This window comes from Dromiciops gliroides, chromosome 4 (assembly GCF_019393635.1).
Source record: "Dromiciops gliroides isolate mDroGli1 chromosome 4, mDroGli1.pri, whole genome shotgun sequence".
In the NCBI taxonomy this organism is placed as follows: Eukaryota; Metazoa; Chordata; class Mammalia; order Microbiotheria; family Microbiotheriidae; genus Dromiciops; species Dromiciops gliroides.
In genome coordinates this window covers 234,255,344-234,271,623 of record NC_057864.1, presented here as the reverse complement: position 1 = coordinate 234,271,623, position 16,280 = coordinate 234,255,344, and the positions used below count along the sequence as shown (strand labels likewise).

The following is a 16,280-nucleotide window of genomic DNA, read 5'->3' as shown; positions in this document are numbered from 1 at the left end:
ATTAACTAGATAAGAAATATCTAGCAGTGCAAATGGAGAGAGAAATCTGTTGACAAAGGACCTGAGTTAAAATCGGTAAAGACCTTGAGCAAGTCACTTAACTTCCCTAAGGCCTCAGTTTCCTCATCTGTAAAATGGGTATAATGGCACCCCTACACACACACACACACACACACACACACACACACACACGGTTGTTATGAGGATCAAATGAGATAACATGTGCCAGCATCTGGTACACAACAAGCACTATATAAATGATAACTACTATTATTGTTGATGATCTTATTATTAATACAGGGCTGTTGTAGGGAGAATTCTTATCCAAGATACAAAGTAAAATACAAGGGGATTGGGGTCTAAACTGAATAGAGTCCTGGGTCTGCCACACAGATCGCTTGACCTGTCCGGGCCTACTTCCTCACCTGGGAAAAAAGGGAACTGAACTGGACCCAGGGTCCCTGGGGTCCTTTCCAACTCTCTGGAAAGAACAAATGAATAATCTGTGTGGGTTCCGCTGCCTGCCCTCACTTGCCATGGCGCCTGCCCGGCTTCCTGCCAACAGTCTCGCTGGGGCTGCTGGGATTGGGGTTTTCCAGTGGCATGTGCACTGGCTGGCGGTAAGTTTAGACCACTCAAAGTTTGAAGCTGCGGTCGAGAGAGCAGGTAGGGGATCCCTGGCCTCTCTGGAGCCCTACTGCAGGTCGCAGGTCGTCGCGGTTTTGGGGGATGGGGGGCGGGCAGAAATAGTTGCCCCTGTTAAGTCTAAGAGTTGGGGGCGATTCTGGGAGTGGTTATAGCACTGGCCCGGAGCGATGCAGGTTTCCGAGGTTAGAATAATTGGAAGTGGGGGTGGGGATGGGGATTTCCCCTGCCAGAGAAGCGCTAAGGAGGGGACTTAGAGAAGGGGCTGTGCCCGAGTGCAAGAGCCCCCTTCCTTTCCCCACGCTGTCCACTCTCCTTAGGGGCTCTTTGCCCAGACCAAGCCCTGGGGGCGGGGGGCGGGGAGCGGGGGGAGCTTTGTGAATGGCAGGACAGACTTTCCGGAAGACTTCTTAGAAGTTAATAGGAACGTAAGAGCGTCGACGGCCGGGGCTTTCTAAAGGGTGCATTGGGGGGAGAGTGAGTGGGAGCACGCCACGTTGCGGGGTCGAGAGGGTCGGTTCCCGGAAGGGAGTGAGAGGCCTTTAGGTTACTTCCCCAGACCCTGCGGAGAGAGCTCCCGGAGCCGTAGGAAACAAAGACCAACTTTCGGGCGACCCCTTTGTCCTCAGAGGTGGGAAAGGTATTCCTTTGGTCTAGGGAACCATTGCCTTCAGGAAATACAGCTGGGGCGGGCGGGGGGGGGGGGCTGAGGTGAGCGGGATGGACTATGGCGCTCTTGCCGGGGCAGGGAGGGAGGCGGGGGAGTAAGCCCAAATAAGTCCAGCCACTGTGGGTTACGAACCCCTAACCCACCCGCTTCCTCCAAGAACCGAGTATCTCTGTCTTGCCCAAAGTTTTCCATGTCTGTTGTCTTTGGGGCCCAGATTTTGTTTCCTTCTTCTCTTCTCCCCCCATCTTGCATTTCCTGTTTGGGATTAACCCAGGTTAGCTCAAATCTGTGGAGGATAGGCATGAACATACAGGAGACAATTATTCAATTCGCGATAATGACAAGTTCATCACTTTTTCAGCCATGAGATACTGGGGTTATTTTTTGTTTTATTTTTAGGGGAAGGAGTGAGTTTGGAAAGAAAGAGGAAGGTTTTCTTATTTTAAAATACCTTTCCACCCCTCGTTGAATGGTATGTGCCGCTCTCCCAGTAGCTCAGCCGGGAGTGGACTCGACCTTTGCCAGTGTGGCGCGGGGGTTTGGGGTGTCGATCCCCTCCCCTTCCCTGGAGCAGGGTGGTACGTTCCAGTTTTCCTGGTCTGGGGATGGGAGAAAATGTACAACTGTGGAAAGGGGCGGTCCCACGAAACTCGAGGATGAGTCTGGGTTAAGAGCCATGCCAAAAACAAACAAAAGCCCGTGCTGTTCATTTCTATTCCTGTACCCCTAAGAGCTCAAACAAAGAGAACAGGGATTCATCTATACAAAAATAGCAACGTTTTTTGGGTTGCAAAGAATTGGAAATTAAAGGGGTGTCCATCAGTTTGGAGTATGACTGAACAAATAATGGAATGGAGTACTATCCTGAATGCCTTCAGAAATGACGTTTCAGAGAAACCTGAAAAGACTTGGATGAACTGATGTGGAGTGTTAAGTGAGCAGAACCAGGAGAACAAAAGGGTTTTTGGTTTTCTCTTTTTCCCCTGTAGGAGTAGGGGAAATAGAAGGGAGAAAATTCTAATAAATGCTTATTAGTTGATAAAAATTACATTAAAATTTTTTTCTGGATCCATGCTATTCAGTCCCCCTGCCAAATAAGTGGATCTACACCACAGAAAGTTTACTCTCCTCCTAAACTATCTGTAGCCATCCTAACTCTTTGGTTTTCCATTGCTGGGAATTGCATCTCTTACTGCACTTGGGACAAGCCCCCTGAAACTGATGTGCCCATTTCTGTTTGAGGTTGCTTATCATGCAGTGGGGAAACTTTTTTGTCCTTCATTCTCCTTCATTCTTTTTTTTTAACCATAAATGTATTTTATTATTTTCCAGTTACATGTAAAGATAATTTTCAACATTTGTTTTATAAGATTTTTTAGTTCCAAATTTTTCTCCCACCCTCTCTTCCCCTTCCCCTCCCCAAGACAGAAAGCAATTTGATATGTTATATATGTACAATCACATTAAACATTTCTGCATTAGTCATGTTGTGAAAGAAGAATCAGAACAAAAGGGAAAACCTCAAAAAAGAAATACAATAACAGCAACAACAAAAGTAGAAACAATATGGTTCAATTTGCATTCAGATTCCACAGTTCTTTTTTCTGGATGTGGAGAGCATTTTCCATCATGAATCCTTTGGAATCTTGGATCATAGTGGGGAAATCTTGATTGCAGGATCATTGATCTACAGCTGAAAGGAACTTTGGAGGTCCCAATGGTTCAGCCCCCTTTGTTTTTACTTGCTCCGGGCTCTACACATGTAGGAAATATAAATACTTTGTAGTTAAGTCAACAAGCATTTATAAGGTCTCGATATACCCCAGGCTATAGTGCTAAATAGTGGGGATACAAAGAACATTTTGGGATTGAACTGGTTTTTTAAAAATCGAGTCATCTTCCACCCTGCCTTCCCCAATAAACTTCCCAAACTATAATTGTATTGTATCCAATGACAAGAAGCAACCTGGTGTCAGAACTAGAATCAGAAAGCCTATATTTCAATTTTAGCTTCCGATATTTACTAATACCATCCCCAAGGAGAAGTCATTTAACTTCTATCTAGTGCCAAACACTGTCCTTTGCATGTTGTAGGGACTCAGTTACTTATCACATATAAGTCCATTGTCAACGGAAGTAATGACACATATGCCCTATTCTGAAATTAATCGCAACACCCAACTCTAGAATTCCTGGTCCTTTTTCCACTTTCTTTACCTTTATACATGCTCCTTTCTTTCCTCTACATTACTTTCTGGTCATCTCCACTCTCCCCTCTGTTTTTTCCCCATGTTTTATTGATGTTTTTTATTTTTTCTACTATAGTGGTTTCCTAATAACCTCCCCCCACCCCAATAAACCCTTCTGTATAACCCCCAAAAAATGTTAAGCAAAACAAAACCTCTATAATGCCTGGGTCTGTCATCATGTATAACACTCTGTACCCCTAATTCACCATCTGTCTACCAAGAGGAAGTTTTTCATCATTGGTCCTGCAGAATCAAGATTGAGCATTCCATGTAATACAAATTTTGATGTATTTTTAGTGTTGTTTCTATTTATATTATTGTTAGTCGATTTGTATGTTGTTCTTGTGGTTCATTGGGCCTTACCAGCAGCTCTACTAACCCCACCCCCTTCTAGACAACCCATGCAATACCATCTGAGCTGTCAATGTACCCTAAGAATTCCTGAACCTTATAGCCTGGCCTTCCATTATATGCTGAGGTGTACCCTAAAGAAGACTTAATCTTTCTACCTTGCAGCACAATTTTCCTTTTCATGTTTTCTCTCCCAGTTAGAATTCATGAACTTGAGAGCAGAGGCTATCTTGCTTTGCTAGTTGTATCTCTAGCACTTGTAACTGTGAAAATAATTTTGATACCTCAACTCAATTTAATCAGCATTTATTCAGTTCATTGTGATTTAATGGTTATCAGTGATTTTATTAGTGAATTAAGCAGAATAGGATTACATTTGATTTAGTTAATGCTGTATGAATAAGAGTCATGTAGGTTATAATTAAACCACCATGTATATAATGATCATATTACTTCTATTTGATTTATAGGATAGATTTATGCTTTATTAGTTAGGCCTCTATATTAATTTGTGTTACGAATTTGCTGTATTAGCCCACTTTCCCGCCTGCCACCCTCTACTCTTATGAGTAAACTTTGAAAGAAATATGCTTGAAAAACCACGGTTCCCTTAAGCCTCTTCATTCTCTTGGAATAAATGTTCTGAACAAGCCTGTTGAAGGTCTCACAGTTGACAAAGTTCTATGAAGTTCTTATGGCCTGTGGAAAGCTCCAGTCATAGGAGTTCCCTATTTCTGCAACTTGACCAGTCATGAATTGTAATGCCTCCTTAGCGACTTCCTGCAGTCCATAAAAGCAGCTCTTCAATGAGCAAGGGGAAGCTCTGGAGCTCTGCCTTAGTTGCCTTTTGTTGCAGATTGGATTTTTGTGGCCCATATCACAGACCTGGATACAGAGTAAGCATTTAACAAATGCCTTATCGTTCATTCATTTCTTTACTATATATTAATCTATATAAATCTTCCCGTTTCTCTGAATTACTTGTGTTATTGTGACCTAAGAAGTGACTGTTCACTTCATCTGTTCTTCTGGTACAGTGATTTCCAATTGGCCGCCGTTTGTTCAGCTGTTGCCCAGTTGATGGATACTTTTGTTTCCAGTTTTTTATTGCTACCCAAAAAAAATTGCTGCTGTGTAAATATTGATATGGTACCTTTCTGTCTTTGACCTCCTTGTGAGTATATCCCAGTAGGAGGATTACTGGGTCAGATTTAGTCACTTTACATATAATTTTGAATTGTTTTCCAGATAAGGTGGACCAATTAATAGGCTCATCAACAGTGTACTACGGTGCTTCATTTTCTTTTGGTGATTTTTTGACAAGCATTTCCCCTTGTCTCTTCCACGGTATGTATATGGAGTTATTCTCATTTCCCCCTTGGGAAAACCTCCTTGGCTACTGCATTTCCCTGGTCCTTCCCCTCTCCTCTCCCAACTCCTGGGGTATAAGTCAGAAATCAGGATTCCTGAAAACTTTCTATACTCATTTTGATTAGAAATCCCCATTGGAACTGAACTAAGCCATTCAGACATTTCATTGTATAGAGAAGTGAGGTTCTCAACCCTTGGAGGTCCCTGAGACCCTTTCAGAGGGTCCACTAAGATGTTTTTTATTTCATTTTTTTGTTTTGTGTTTTGGTGAGGCAATTGGGGTTAAATGACTTGCCTAGGGTCACACAGCTAGTAAGTGTTAAGTGTCTGAGGTCGGATTTGAAACTCAGGTCCTCCTGACTCCAGGGCCAGTGTTCTATCCACTCTGCCACCTAGCTGCCCCCCTTTTGTTTTGTTTTTATGGGCAATGAGGGTTAAGTGACTTGCCCAGGGTCACACAGCTAGTAAGGGTCATGTGTCTGAGGCCAGATTTGAACTCAGGTCCTCCTGAATCCAGGGCTGGTGCTTTATCCACTGTGCCACCTAGCTGCCCCCAGATGTTTTTATTTCTTTTTCTCTTTTTTTTGGTGAGGAAATTGGGGGTTAAGTGACTTGCCCAGAGTCACACAGCCAGTCACACAGCTGCCCCTGTTTTTATTTCTAATGGGGTAAATAGTGATAGATATGATCTAAACTAAGCTCTTTGGGGGTGGTCCTTGGCAGTGTTTCAGAGTGGAATGGGCTCACTGCTACTCTAGAACAAGTCTCTGATAGGGCAGCTAGGTGGCACAGTGGATAAAGCACTGGCCCTGGATTCAGGAGGACCTGAGTTCAAATTTGACCTCAAGACACTTGACACTAGCTGTGTGACCCTGGGCAAGTCACTTAACCCTCATTGTCCTACAAAAAGACAAGACAAAACAAAACAAACAAACAAAAAAGAACAAGTCTCTGATGATGGAATGGTCCTCACACTCTTTGTTCATAATAACAACTTACCTTTCTATAGCTCTTTTCAGGTACATAGTACTTAACAGGTAGCATTTCTCTAGGATCCCCATTAGGTCCCATATGGAACCTATCACAACTGAAATTGTCAGCATTTTACAACTAGAAGGACCTTGAAATTACTTTCCCTAAGGTCACGTGGAGCCAAGACTAGTCCTTAGGCATCCTGACTCCAAGTTTAAAGATGTATGCTAACAGGAGCATTTAACAATGGAGAGGTCACAGAGGTAGAGGCCCAGGACATTTCCTAGCAAAGGTGGCCAACAGTGTTGTTCTATAAAGACAAAGATCAGTAAAATAGTAAAATAGCTCTTCTTTAGCACAGCTAATTTGTCAGGAATTGGGGGCATTATAGTAAGGGTGTTCAAAAGATACATGATAAACCTGAACATGTTGAGGCGGTAGTGTTTCATTCCCTCGTCCCTCACACAGCACTTTGTCTTTCTCCCCCTGAGGCACTTGTCCTTCTTGTTGTTGTATGTTACTGGTGTTAGCTGTGTGAACTTTCCCATTAGGAAGTCCACTGTAGAGCTCAAGGACAGGGATGGACTCTCACTCATCTAGGCTTTGTGTCTACTTTGTACAAAGTAGATAGAGGTCGATTTAATGATGATATTAGGTAATCCATAATCATAGTCAACCAGCACTTGTTATATCACCTGCTGTGCTAGGCACTGTTCTAAGCATGGAAGTTGGGGGGGGTGGTACAAAGAACTCGCCCCATCCTTCAAAGGGCTCATAGTTTCAGGGAGGTGTCGACATGCAGATGATAATGTATAGACCAGATGTGTCCGGGATAAATTGCGGTAGTCTCATAGGGAAGGCACTGAGGTTAAGGAGGACTGGTGGGGGCTTCTATCAGAAGATGGGACCTTAGCTGAGATTTGAAGGAACTCAGGGAAGCCGAGAGGCAGAGATGATGAGAGAGCATTCCAGGCATAGAAGACAGCCATGGAATGTCTGCTGAATGGATAGCAAGGCCAGTGTCACTGCATTGTCAGTTATCTGGAGGGGAGGAGTAAGGTTTGAGAAGACTGAAAAGGGAGGAAGGAGCAAGGTAGTGAAGGGTTTTAAAGGCCAAACAGAAGGTTTTATATTTGATCCTGGAGGTAATAGGGAGCCACTGGAGTTTATTGAATGGGATGTGGTATATGGTCAAGTCTGTATTTTAGGAAGATCAGTTTGACCACTTGAGTGAAGGATAGATTGAAGTGGGAAGAGTTGAGGCTAAAAGACCAACCATCAGGCTATTGCAGTAGTATAGTCATGAGATGATGAGGGTTGTACTAAGGTATCAGGAAATAAGGGGATGTTACAAGGGTAGAAATAACAGGACTTAACGTTGAATATGGGGGGGGGGGTTCAGAGAAGTGGGGGGGGGGGTTGGGCAGAGATAATGAGTTTATATCAGGGTCCAGGAGTCCCCAACCAGTTGATTATGTCTACCCAAACACACTTCTAACCTGTAGCTCATTTAGGGACCCCAGCTGTATATCAATACATTCTTCATCTTTGTCAAACCCCAAAAATTCAGTATGACACAGAAAGAGACAGAGAGAGGAAGAAGAAAGGAGAGGAAGGAGGTGCAGTAGCTTATACTTGAAAAAGCCAACCTACTGTCTTAATGTTCCAATCTCAGGAAACTACAGGGTACAAAGGAGTTGGACCTAATAGTATCTTTTTTCCCTCCTTTTCTATGACTCCCCCCCCCGCCGCTTACCACCCTGCCAGCCACAAAACTGCCTTCCTGACACCCACCATGGAGGAATCATCATTGTCAGATCTGGATCCTCCACTGAGCCAGGAAACCTTCTCAGATCTATGGAAATTGTGAGTAATGCCTACCTATGAACCATGAGTCTTTCAAATAAGTGTCACTGAGTTCTCTCTGGCTCCCTCATCATAGGTAGATGAGTGGAGTTTTAGAAGGGATCCCAGCATCTTAGCCCTCCCCTTTTTGTAGATGTGTGAACTGAGTCTCAGAGAGATGGATGACTTGCCCAAACAACAGCGCCAGCCCTCTCCTCTAGTCCCTTTACTGTTAGGCTGTGTGTCCAGTTGTCCCATTCACCGCCCACCCACCCCCAATATAAATGACAATTGGTGAGAACAGTTTGAGATATTTCTTTTTTCTTGCCTTTCAGACAATGGAACAATTTGCCAGATGATTTGTCGGTATGGAACTTGGTGGGAGGAGGGAAGAACAAAGGGGGTGGGGGTAGGGGCCCCTGGGTTTCTTTGATTCACTTTCTGATCTCCCTGTCCTTTCTCTATTCACTCTTAGAACATAGATGATATGCCGTTAATGTCATCAGACAATATGAGCTGGCTCGGAAATGAGGAAGAAAACCCTGGATTTCAGGTGCCTGTGCCCCCAGTCAACCTGCCCACATCATCTGCTGTTCCTTCCCGAAAGGACTATCCTGGGGAATATGGCTTCAGCCTTGGTTTTCTACAATCTGGGACTGCCAAGTCAGTCACCTGCACGGTCAGTAGGGAACCGGGGGTGGGGGGCAAGTAGGGAAGAAGGAAGAGAAAGGAGAGGAGACAGAAAGAAGATGTGTGAGAGAGAGAGAATGAGAGACAGATTGATAAGTTCTGATAGGATTGATCTCTGCCCTTTAATCATCTCTCATTTCATTGCTTCCCTGACTTTTGCAGAGGTAAAATCCACAGGCCTGGACCCCTTCATAGATGTAAGGGAGAGGAACTAATGACAGATGGTCCAAATGGTTTTTAGCCTAGAGCCCTTTGACTTTTGGTGATGATTTTTTTGAGCTTTGCTTATTTAGGTTGTCAGACCCTTGTGATTTCGCTGTATGGCTTTAATGTTTTCCTCTCTCAGGAGCACCTAACCTTTAACTAGAATAGCTGGCCTTTTCTCATCTCTCCTACTTCTCTTGTGACCAGTGGCAGTATTGCCTTTACACCTGCCACAGTGCGCGGGCTCCGTTCTGATTAAATATTTGTGGATGCTGCTGCTGCTAACTTTGCCTTTTCTCCCGACATCGTACTCACTCATCCCACTTAGGTAGATCTTGTTCCTACAAAACATCATTCCTATCTGTCCCCTTCTCTCAACCAACTGACAGAGCAACCCACTCTAGTTCAAGCCTTCATCACATCTGGCCTGGACTATGGCAATAACAGCTCAATCCTTCCTCTAATGCATCCTTCATATTTCAGGCTGCTGCCTGAATAATCTGTTATTATTAATCTAATAATTTGTAATAATAATCTATTAAACAATTCACAAGTACTATTGATCACCTCATTCCTTCAAATCTTGAGTAGGTCCCTATTTATCCCTAGCAGGATAACCATACTAGTCTGGTATTCAAGGCCCTGTGTGATATATTGTTTCCCAATATGCACACAGTGTACACTCTCTGATCAAGCTCTTCCCCCCTGCCTAAAATACCCTTTCCTTCCCATCTTTACCTTCACAATCCCTTATAATCCAAATTAGATGCCTCCTTTTCCCTAGAGCCAATCTTTGATCCTCCTTCCCTCCAAGGACTCTCACATCTTTTATGCCCTACCACCCTGCACCTTGTAGTAGATTATTTGTGTCTTATCAGACTGTAAATTTCCTGAGGGCTGGGCCTTCTTTTGTATCCCTTGCACTGAGGGATCATTCAGTAAGTATTTAATTGAACAGACATTTACTCTGCTATACTCTGGTCTTCCCCACAGTACTCCCCTGAGCTGAACAAGCTATTTTGCCAGCTGGCCAAGACCTGCCCTGTCCAGCTCTGGGTCAACTCACCACCACCTGCTGGTGCCCGAGTCCGTGCTATGGCTATTTATAAGAAGTCAGAACACATGACTGAGGTGGTTAAGCGCTGTCCCCACCATGAACGATGCACCGAGCACAAAGATGGTGAGACTGCAGATACCCCAACATGGGAGGGGCAGGGAGAGGAGGAGGAACCAGCTGTCCTCAGCTTTAACCCTCCTGACACTTTTTCCTACCTGCCCTGTAGCCTTGGCACCCCCACAGCACCTGATCCGGGTGGAAGGAAACCTGAGAGCTGAATACCTCAATGATGCCACCACCATGCGACAGAGTGTGTCTGTTCCCTATGAGGCTCCAGAGGTATGGTTCAGGGCATCTGGGTTTCAAAGGGATAGTAGCACTCAGGAATGGTGTTGGGGAGGAGTTGCTGAGCTGATACTGGGTCTTCTCACTTCCAGGTGGGCAGTGATTGTACTACGGTTCATTACAATTTTATGTGCAACAGTTCCTGCATGGGGGGCATGAACCGGCGCCCAATCCTCACCATCATAACCCTGGAAGACTCCAGGTGATGTCTGCCCCCGTGGGCTCTCCCCCAGTCAGAGAATCCCAGATCTCTCTTTCTCTATGTCCTTTATTTCATTCTTTGTGTCTTTATCTTCCCAGTGTTCAGTCCAATTGCCCACTCCATTCTCCATGATTCCTCACATCCCTCAAAGCTAACCTCTCCTTCAGATCCAGCTCAGCTGTCACCCCCCTCTAGGCATCCTTCCCTCATCTTTCAGCTAAGAATAATTTATCCCACAAATTTCTCATAGAACTTTGCTGAGAGCTCAAATTCTTCTTTGTGTTAAAGTTATTTGTATATAATATCTAGTCTGTTTCCACCCCCCAATTAAATTGTAAGCATCTTGGGGTAGCTAGGCGGTGCAGTGGATAGAGCACCGGCCCTGGAGTCAGGAGTACCTGAGTTCAAATCTGGCCTCAGACACTTGACACTTACTAGCTGTGTGACCCTGGGCAAGTCACTTAACCCCAATTGCCTCACAAAAAAATAATAATTAAAAAAAAATTGTAAGCATCTTAAGGGCAAGAAGTATCTTGTTTTTCATCTTTGTATCTCCATTGCCTACCATGGTACCTTGAACATACTTAATTTTTATTGAACTGAATTGGAAAAAAACAACAACCAACCACATCAGCCTTTACTAACTCCCTTTTGAGCACATGGCAATATCTATTTCAGCAACATTAAAAGTTAGTAGTGTGGGGCAGCTAGGTGGCGCAGTGGATAAAGCACGAGCCCTGGATTCAGGAGGATCTGAGTTCAGATCCAGCCTCAGACACTTAACATTTACTAGCTGTGTGACCCTAGGCAAGTCACTTAACCCCAACTGCCTCACCAAAAAAAAAAAGTTAGTAGGGCAGTTTTAAACCTTGATAGCTTTGGGGACTTTGGGGATGCCCTATAGTTGAACTTTGTCAGAAACTATTTTATAAGAGTTGCACCAAATTAAAAACCATTAATGATTTTTTTTTAAGTTCCCAACTTTCCAGACTTTCCACCCACCCACACCAACACATTCACCCTCAGATTTCCTCTTCACTCTTCAGCTCCAAATTTCTCTCTGACTTAGGGTACATTTTGACTTGTGATTCTTCTGCTGTCTATATCTGTGTTTCCTTTTGGAGTGGGGGGAGGAGGATATGAATAAAGAAGTTAAGAAGCAGACATGAATATATTTCTCTACCTCATCCTGTCCTTAGCGGTCAGCTCCTTGGACGTCGAAGCTTTGAAGTACGCGTATGTGCTTGCCCTGGAAGAGACCGCAGGACCGAGGAGAATAATTTACGCAAGAAGGGAGGTCACAACCCACAGCCATCCTCTGAGAGCAATAAGCGTGGTATGGTGGAGAAGAGATTGGGTTGAGGGCCAGGGGGCTGGGGACACAGGCTAATAAATTGAGAATCTGCTTGCCTTCATCTCTGTCTTCCAGCATTGTCCACAACTCCCGGCAGCACCCCCAAGACTAAAAAGAAGCCAATGGATGAAGAATATTTCACCCTTCAGGTATAATAAATTAGACATTCTCATGCCTTCACTTCATACCCAAGGTTCTTCTTTAAACTTCTTTCCCTTTCTGCCAGCTCTTGCTGGCAAGTCTGTGGCCCTTTCCAGGTCAGAATACTGGTGATCCAGGGTTAAACAGGTGAGGATCTAGGTGGACCACACCAACCTACCCTATCACTGTTGTCCAGGAGCAGAAGGGAGTTAAGTAGGGATCTCAGAATAGCTCCATCTCTTGGCTGGTCTCAGTGCTCAAGATTTGTTCCCTTCCTCTTTCTTGGTTTTGATCTCTATCAGCAAGAGTTCATATGGTATGATGACAAGTGTTGAATTTAGAGCAAGGAAATTTATTTGAGTAGCCAACCCTGCTCAGATAATCAGTTATTTAATCACAGGCAAGTCACTTTAATTCCTCTGACCTACAGTTTCTTCATCTGTAAAATGGAAATAACAGTTGTCCTACATAAGTGGTCGGGGGAAAAGCTTTGTAAACCTTAGCAACTATTTTACTATACGTTTTATGTTTATAAAGCCAGCACTGAATGAAGTTGGTATTTCCCTCTTTCCTACCTGTATTTTGCCTGCAGTTAAGAAATATGACCACCAGGTGGTGCTTGTGCCTCCATCCTAGCTAACAGTGAACATAAAAGCAAGAGACTACCAATGCTTTTCCCTTTTTCACAAAAATAGAGTTCTTGATAGGTAGTCCCCTCACGTAAAGTACATTTGAGGAGACTCTTTCACCATAAGACAGACTCCTAACTGCACATAAATAGTTGCTATCATCTTTTTAGATCCCAGTGAGAAAGTCAGAGAGAAAGTGTAGGCAGTTAGCTGGTAGCACTGAGTGAGAAGGGCATCGAAAGTGCCTCTAATCAGCTTCAGTTTTAATTTCATGGTCCATACAGACTTGTTTAGAATGCCCTTCATTAACTTATCTTGATTGTCACTGAAGGTTTTGGTCCAAAGCTAACACAAACAGGGCTTCTACAGCTTGACTTAAGCTCCAACACAGAAACAGCTCCTCTTTTTATCCAGGATCTTTGATAGGCCCTTGGGTGTTCCCACCCAAGAGTTGGACAGGGTGGGGGGGGTCTCTGCTCCCATCTCTGTAAGTGGAGCCATCCTGGACTGGCTCAAAACAAAAAACAGTGTGATAGTCTGTAGGGGTATTTTTCCATGCACTTTGTGTGTGTGTGGGGGGGGGGGATTAAGTGACTTGCCCAGGGTCACACAGCTAGTAAGTGTCAAGTGTCTGAGGCCAGATTTGAACTCAGGTCCTCCTGAATCCAGGGCTGGTGCTCTATCCACTGTGCCACCTCCCAAAGGATGTAACTTTCTACTCAAAAGAGAAATCTTAACAGGCATTTAGCCACTTATTCTTTTACCAAGTGGAATTTAAATGTAGGAACAGGGTTTGTAAATTAAGTCCTCCCCCTTTTTTAGAATATATGGGGAGGCTAGGTTGGACAGTGGATAGAGCACCGGCCCTGGAGTCAGGAGTACCTGAGTTCAAATCTGGCCTCAGACACTTAACACTTACTAGCTGTGTGACCCTGGGCAAGTCACTTAACCCCAATTGCCTCAAAAAAAAAAAATCCACCTTTTACTGGAGAATTATACCTAGAACAACAAATAGGTTTCCATTTTACAGTATTTTCTTCATGTGCCTGTCATCATTGTCTTCCTCACTTCTTCCCATAAATGCCTAGATTAAAGGCCGCCAGCGCTATGAGCTGCTTCGGGAGATTAATGAAGCCTTGGAATTGAAAGATGCTCACAGTGGGAAAGAACCTGAGGGGAACTGTCCCCACCGAAGGTGGGTATCCCTGGCCACCTCCTGCTGCCTTCCAAGGTTAAGTCCCTACCACCCTATCCCAGCCTTCCCACACAAAAGGTTCTGCCCTTTGGCTGAGAGATCTCTGAGGGAAAAGATAGGGCAGGTTTGCCGTCCTCACAATTCATGGGTATGTGTGGTTAGCCATGGGAGTTGGGGTGCGGTGCGGCTGGCAAAGATGAAAATAGCCTTGATAGGGGCAGCTAGGTGGCGCAGTGGATAGAGCACTGGCCCTGGATTCAGGAGGACCTGAGTTCAAATCCAGTCTCAGACACTTGACACAACTAGCTGTGTGACCTTGGGCAAGTCACTTAACCCCAACTGCCTCACCCAAAAATAAATAAATTTAAAAAAAAAAAGAAAGAAAATAGCCTTGATAAAACTCTTTTCCTGACACATCCTATGCTATTCCCTTGTCCCAAACTCCTTCAGCACCCTAACCTCTTTTGTGACATTGCAAGTCTAGTTGCGACCATGTGTCCTGCATTTAGTACAGTGCTGAGCAGCACACAGGTGGTGCCTAATAAGTACTTATTGAATGAGCTTCTGTTTCTGTTTTCCCATATGTCTAAACTTTGTCTTTCCTGCAGCCAATTGAAGTCCAAGAGAGGAGATTCTACTCCCTGTCAAGGCAAAAGACTTTTGGTGAAAAGTGAAGTTCCTGACTCCGACTGACATAACCACCCCCACCCCAGAATACCCTTTGTTTCTTATTTCCCACATGCAACCTCCTCTGAAGAAATTGGGAAATTCCCAATCTTCAGCCTGAATGTCTAACCTTAAAAATGTTCCTCACAAAAATAGATAAATTGAGAAGAGGGGCCTGCTCCCTCACATTGCTGTTCAGTCACCCAACCCTTTGTGACCCTGTGGACCATAGCTTTGGAGTGGTTTGCCATTTCCTTCTCCAGTGAATTAAGGCAAACAGTGACTTTCCCAGGGTCACACAGCTAGTAAGTCTCTGAACCAATTTGAACTCAGGTCTTCTTGACTCCAGGCCCAGTGCTCTATCTACTGAGCCACCTTAGCTGCCTTCCCTCACTTTAGGGTCCCTGGAAAAGAGGGGGTTGTGCTGAGAAAAGTGTTCTGAATATTAGGCGCATTGGAATCCTCGACCTCAAAGGCCCCCTTGCTTTATAGGTGAGGAAACAAAGGTTTAATTTAGACTCACCAAGGTCAGAGGGTGAGAAACAGGATTTAAGCCCAGAACTGCAAAGTGGCGGCTCTGCCCCTGTTCTGCCCTGCTCCCTTGCTTAGAGCCGTGGTCTTGGCACTGTTAAGTGTTTCTACCAATTTGGAAAGTATGCCTGGTAAGGTGGGGAAGGGTGACATCTGGGATAAAATGAGCAGGCTTTTTCCTACCCCACCCCCAGGATTTAGTCTCTGGAAGATTCTTCTACCAAAATGTTTAGTACCCGCTAACGTTAAGGTAGAGTCCACAGAACTTGGGATTGGTGAGTTTTCATTCACCTAACTGAAATTTACCATTTCCTTTCATGATGAATGGCTACATTTTGAGAAGGAAGCCAAAAGTTTCACCATACTGCCATGGGGGTTTGACATAAAAATAGTGAAGAACCCCTTTACCCACCTCTAGATTCATCCCTCCTTCCTCGTTTTTCTCCACAAACTTTTTTTGTATCTTGGTATTTTTTATAGAATTTATTTTCAAACAATTAATACTAGTTGTCTGTCTGATGATGCTAAAATGCTATGGGCCTCTGGGGGGAGCAGGTGCTAGAGGAACCAGAAACTGGGGGGTGGGGGTGGGGGTGGGGGGCTCCTGAAGGGGAGGGAAGAGGCTTCTGGTTCCAGGAGTGAAACAAAGCTTGGGGACTGGGTCAGTCTGCGGACTGCATGACAATGAGGGGGGCTGTCTTATTCACACCCTTCCCCCCCAGTCCTATTCATAACTCTAGATCCTCCACTGTCCCCTTCCCCAGGAGGGCAAGACTAGAGGGGGAGGAGGGACTCAGGGCTTCTGCCCTTTTTACTTCCCCAGGGATGGAACTACTATCCCTTCATCTGCCTTTCCTCAAGGATTATGGGATTTAAGGGTCCAATTTAGCAAATCTAGGCAGCTAGGGTGGCCATCTGCTCCCCAGGAGAGTGGGGGATGGGATCAACGGGGCAGCAAAATTGCTGGGTCCTGGAGCAGAGTGGGGACTGCTAAGAGGCAGGAGCTGGGGGGCTTCTGTCCCAATGGACCCAGAGAGTGTAGGGGCAGCTGAGGTGAGAGCTAGGATGGGGGTGGGGAAGGAATCTGGCATCTCTTCAGGCTGGGCTGAATGCCAGGCGATTAGATGAATTGAAGCTTTAAACTCTGCCAGGAAAACCTTTGA

At 44.8% G+C, this 16,280-nt stretch overlaps 1 protein-coding gene across 5 annotated transcripts; it reads left to right on the top strand.

Annotated features, from left to right (window-relative positions):
- The first annotated feature begins 579 nt into the window (after positions 1-579).
- TP53 (tumor protein p53) lies at positions 580-15,618 on the top strand. 5 transcript variants are annotated; one of them, XM_043962700.1, is made up of 12 exons: positions 580-620; positions 5,164-5,262; positions 8,026-8,124; positions 8,439-8,469; positions 8,579-8,782; positions 9,991-10,177; positions 10,281-10,393; positions 10,492-10,601; positions 11,801-11,937; positions 12,031-12,104; positions 13,814-13,920; positions 14,529-15,618. In XM_043962700.1, the coding sequence occupies exons 3-12, from the start codon at positions 8,054-8,056 to the stop codon at positions 14,611-14,613; spliced, it is 1,119 nt and encodes a 372-aa protein (XP_043818635.1). In that variant the 5' UTR covers positions 580-620; positions 5,164-5,262; positions 8,026-8,053; the 3' UTR covers positions 14,614-15,618. The 5 variants fall into 5 exon arrangements, with proteins under 5 accessions (XP_043818635.1, XP_043818637.1, XP_043818633.1 ...); XM_043962702.1 differs by having other exon boundaries at positions 580-666; positions 8,579-8,656; XM_043962698.1 differs by having other exon boundaries at positions 580-666.
- The last annotated feature ends 662 nt before the right edge of the window (positions 15,619-16,280 follow it).

Coding starts and splice junctions, on each gene's coding strand:
- TP53 (XM_043962700.1), top strand. CDS start 8,054: ATGGAGGAATCATCATTGTCAGATCTGGATCCTCCACTGAGCCAGGAA. Junction 8,783..9,990: donor CCAAGTCAGTCACCTGCACG/GTCAGTAGGGAA, acceptor TCTTCCCCACAG/TACTCCCCTGAGCTGAACAA. Junction 10,602..11,800: donor ATAACCCTGGAAGACTCCAG/GTGATGTCTGCC, acceptor TCCTGTCCTTAG/CGGTCAGCTCCTTGGACGTC.